Here is a 3720-nt window from a genome sequence, read left to right as displayed (position 1 = left end):
TTTCTGGTGTGATGGATGAATGATCTGTTGGAGAGAGCGAAGGTCTTTTGTTAGCAAGGTTTCCAATTGGTTGTATATTACATGTATAAATTGTTCCATCATTTTCTTTTAATTTTTATACCATTTATGTAAATATTAAGGTATTATTTTTAATTTTTGAGATTGAATGATTATTTTATATAATATCACAGTTTTAATAATCAAATTCAAATCTTATAATTTTTATGTTTTATAAAATTTAATTTAATTTTTTTTAAAATGATGCTGTTCTAAATTAATTCAAGAGTTCGTTTGTTTAACTCATAATAATTTAAATCTGGAATGAGAGTCGAAAACTCATGAGCTAAATCTTGGGTCAGATTATGAGAACGGGCCAATTTCAATAACATTGCTAGATAATTAATTATAAATGACTACATTCTTAAAATACTACTAACCCGATTACAAATTTCTTATTTTAACCACCTAAGGTCAGTCGTGGAACAAGGAGATATTTCTCCACCAATGCTCTCATTATAACATGAGAAATAATTTGATTGCTCTCCCATTCCGAAGTGGCAACCATGCACACTCTTGAAGCTAGGGCTCCTTAAATTCTGACTGAAGCTCCTATTGCTACTGTAGCCAATAATGCCAGCACCATTTCCATGTGGTCCATGATCTTGAACTGGGAATGACAGACGTTTCTTCGCATTAACCGATCCACCACGTTCTCTCTCAGGTGTCGATGGTCTCTGCCTTGGTGCACTCTGTGGCCTAACACGAGCCTTTGCTGACTCAGTTGCTGCCATGTAGTTTGGCAAGATTGTAGCAGTGCCCCCACTTGCAGTACCCACCATTCCATATCGACCAATACCATTGTTCATGAAATATCTAGAGCTCAAGCTTGGAGTATGTGCTGCTGAGTGGCATTTTTTTTCTTCTTTTAGGCATCTTGGACTGGCTGAACGTACTTGAAGGGGCCTGAGTTTGCAAGGAGAGGGTGTGATTGGCGATTGGTGGAGAGAAAGACTGGAGTGTGATCTATGGAGAGGAGAAGCAATAGAATGTCTGGGGGTTTGTTTTTGTAGGTGGTTTTGGCTTTGTAATCTTTGAGAAGAAGTTGTAGTAGAATATGAAAATGGTCTAGATGTGTCCATTTCTACAGTCTTTATACTGTTGTCTTTTCTATCTGTTATTGCCCTGCTACTTGCCTCCCATTGCTTTGTTGCCATCCAGCGATCAAGCCATCCTGTTCTGTCTTCAAGTTCCTTTTCATCCCCTGCTGATGGGTTCCTTCTAGACCTCCATATCTTGATTTTGAGTCAAGTAGACATTTGAGAAATTAATTAATTAGGAAAAACATACGATATAATTATGTTAGAGCCCAAAATTAACTTATATAAAAAACACATAGTGAGGGAGAAGACAAACCTGGCTAGAGAAAGCATAAGCCAGGGCCTTTTCACGTTTTAATGCAGCTTCCTTCTTACTTTCCACCATGGCTTCAATCTCTTCATTGGTGCGTGGACGATCATCCCAATCATCTAGAACAGAGCTTACATCTCTCGACTGTTAAGAAAAGCCATTAATTTCCCATCAAGAAGAAGCATGTCATTTCATGTCCTAAGTGGTTTGAATGTTATAAATGATTTGTACGTGTCTCTTCTCATCAGCAATTGTCTGAGAATTCATGCATATACAATATTTTTTTTTTAATAAATGAGATGGGCCTAGACATTTTGGATTTAAGTATAGTTTCGCTGATGGGCTCATAGGGTTGCAAAGGACTGACCATGGACTTCCTCTCACGGATTTCGTGGAGATATTTGAACTCCCATGAGCTATTAGTCTCAGAAAACATGGACCTTCTGCTCCCTTCATGTGAAAGCCTTGCTCGGTGGTCACGGACTCGATCTTGTACTCGAGCTAAAGCTTGCATGTATTGAAGTGTTAGCTTCGCTTGCTTTCTTACATTGTGTCCTCTTACCAAAGCTTGAAGCTTCACTAGCCCTTTCAGTGCACGTAGAGCTCTCCTTGCCTCAATAATCAATCAAGATTAATAAATACCAAATCATTAAACAAGAAAGAAATGAAGATATTGAAATATACAACATAGCAAGTGATGAGTTAGGATCCATTTGTTTATATGGTTTTATTAGAAATTTAATCACATCTAGTTAATAAAAATAACTATGTAGTTTTACACGGATCTTATTCGAGATTCCTTTTGATCTTGGTTACAAAAATATAATTTATAATTTCTTTTTTAAATTATAACAGCAAAAAGTTATTACAATACCAAAACACACACTTACTAGGTAGCCTCTAAAGGCCGTTTGAATGGCAATAGCAGCCCAGAGTTTAGCTCTAACAAAGATGGAAGCTGGTCTAGTGAGTCTAACAATCTCTACTGCTGCTTGGGCTGTTACAGCTGCAGCATCAGCTGCCGCAGCTGTGGCTGTTGCCACTGCCACTGCAAGTTTTTTCTCAGCATCCAAAGTAGGACTCAAGGGTGCAGTGGTAGTACTTGTTGTGTTCGTTATTGCAATATTTTCTTCACATCGTTGAACTGGGACATGGTTAGTGCTGGACGACGTCTTTCTAAAAAGCCATCTTCTTTTCTCTCTTTTCTGCAAAAAATTAAACCCAGAAATCCATGCACCAAGAAATCAATACTTTGTTATAAACATAAAGACTAAAGCTAGTCATTGTTCATGATAATAGTATCATTACCTTTTCTTCCTCTTCCTGGTCATGTTCTTCTCTCCTTCTGCTACTCTTTTTCTCATTCTCTTTACTTGGAGACCTGAATGCTCTTTTCACGATGTTCAACCATGAGGTACCACCCTTCTTTCCCATATTGAGAGGTGGCTAGAAAGAAATAAAAAATTCTTTACATCACACTAGAAGCTAAGAAGTGCCTAGAAAGGGAGGTGGGGGAGGGTGCTAGATATAGGTGCATGGTAATAATATTCTAAGGACATTGATTTCTTCCACAATTATTATAACTGTAAGGAAGTGAAATCAATAAGAGAGAGAGAGAGATAGCTAGAGATTGATTATAAGTCTGTGAATGTAGCAGAGTACAGCTCCAATATATCCGCCAAGACTTCTGTTCTGGTGTAGTGTAGTCGCATGGGGAAAAAAAAATTTATAATGGGGGTGTGTCAGGCATTGTCAATGACACTGTAAATTATGATAATGTGATAGAAGAAGACATGGGAGAGATAGATTATTAGTAGAGCACGCACGAATACAAATTCATCCTCTTTCATATTATAATAAAATTGTCTTTTAAAGTTATTTTTTTATAATATTTTTTTATATTTTTATATTTATTTTTAACATCATAACATCAAAACAATTTAAAAAAATTTAAAAAAATTAAAACAAAAAAAAATATTTTTTTTTAAAACCTTTTTGAAACTAAAAAACAAATGGATTTTAAGAATAACTAGGTAAATTATGTGTCTAGTCCCTCAATTTTCAAATCCTGATCAATTTTCAAATCTTTTTACAGGGAAAACAAAACTTAAATTTTAATAGTTTTGACACTAAATTTAAAAATGTTCTTTATATATATAAAGGACATAAGATTAATGTTTTGTTTTCTGGGACGGGGCTCCTGCCAGCCAAATTGGATGGTTGGGAACTTGGCATACCCAAATTGGGATGTATTAGAGGGGTTAATGTGACAGAAATCTGAAACTTGAAGGACCACAAGAGCAATGTATCTCC

The 3720-nt window shown here is 36.0% G+C and overlaps 1 protein-coding gene across 1 annotated transcript; it reads right to left on the bottom strand.

Annotated features, from left to right (window-relative positions):
* Positions 1-339: 339 nt before the first annotated feature.
* On the bottom strand, positions 340-3040 carry LOC133703887 (protein IQ-DOMAIN 17-like). Its single transcript, XM_062128612.1, has 5 exons — positions 2716-3040; positions 2298-2612; positions 1775-2020; positions 1414-1551; positions 340-1292 (listed from the first exon to the last, which is right to left on the bottom strand). The coding sequence occupies exons 1-5, from the start codon at positions 2839-2841 to the stop codon at positions 453-455; spliced, it is 1665 nt and encodes a 554-aa protein (XP_061984596.1). The 5' UTR covers positions 2842-3040; the 3' UTR covers positions 340-452.
* Between the last annotated feature and the right edge of the window lie 680 nt (positions 3041-3720).

Source organism: Populus nigra, chromosome 9 (assembly GCF_951802175.1).
Source record: "Populus nigra chromosome 9, ddPopNigr1.1, whole genome shotgun sequence".
NCBI classification, from domain to species: domain Eukaryota; kingdom Viridiplantae; phylum Streptophyta; class Magnoliopsida; order Malpighiales; family Salicaceae; genus Populus; species Populus nigra.
The sequence above is the reverse complement of the archived record's forward strand: the minus strand, read 5'-3'. Positions and strand labels throughout refer to the sequence as shown.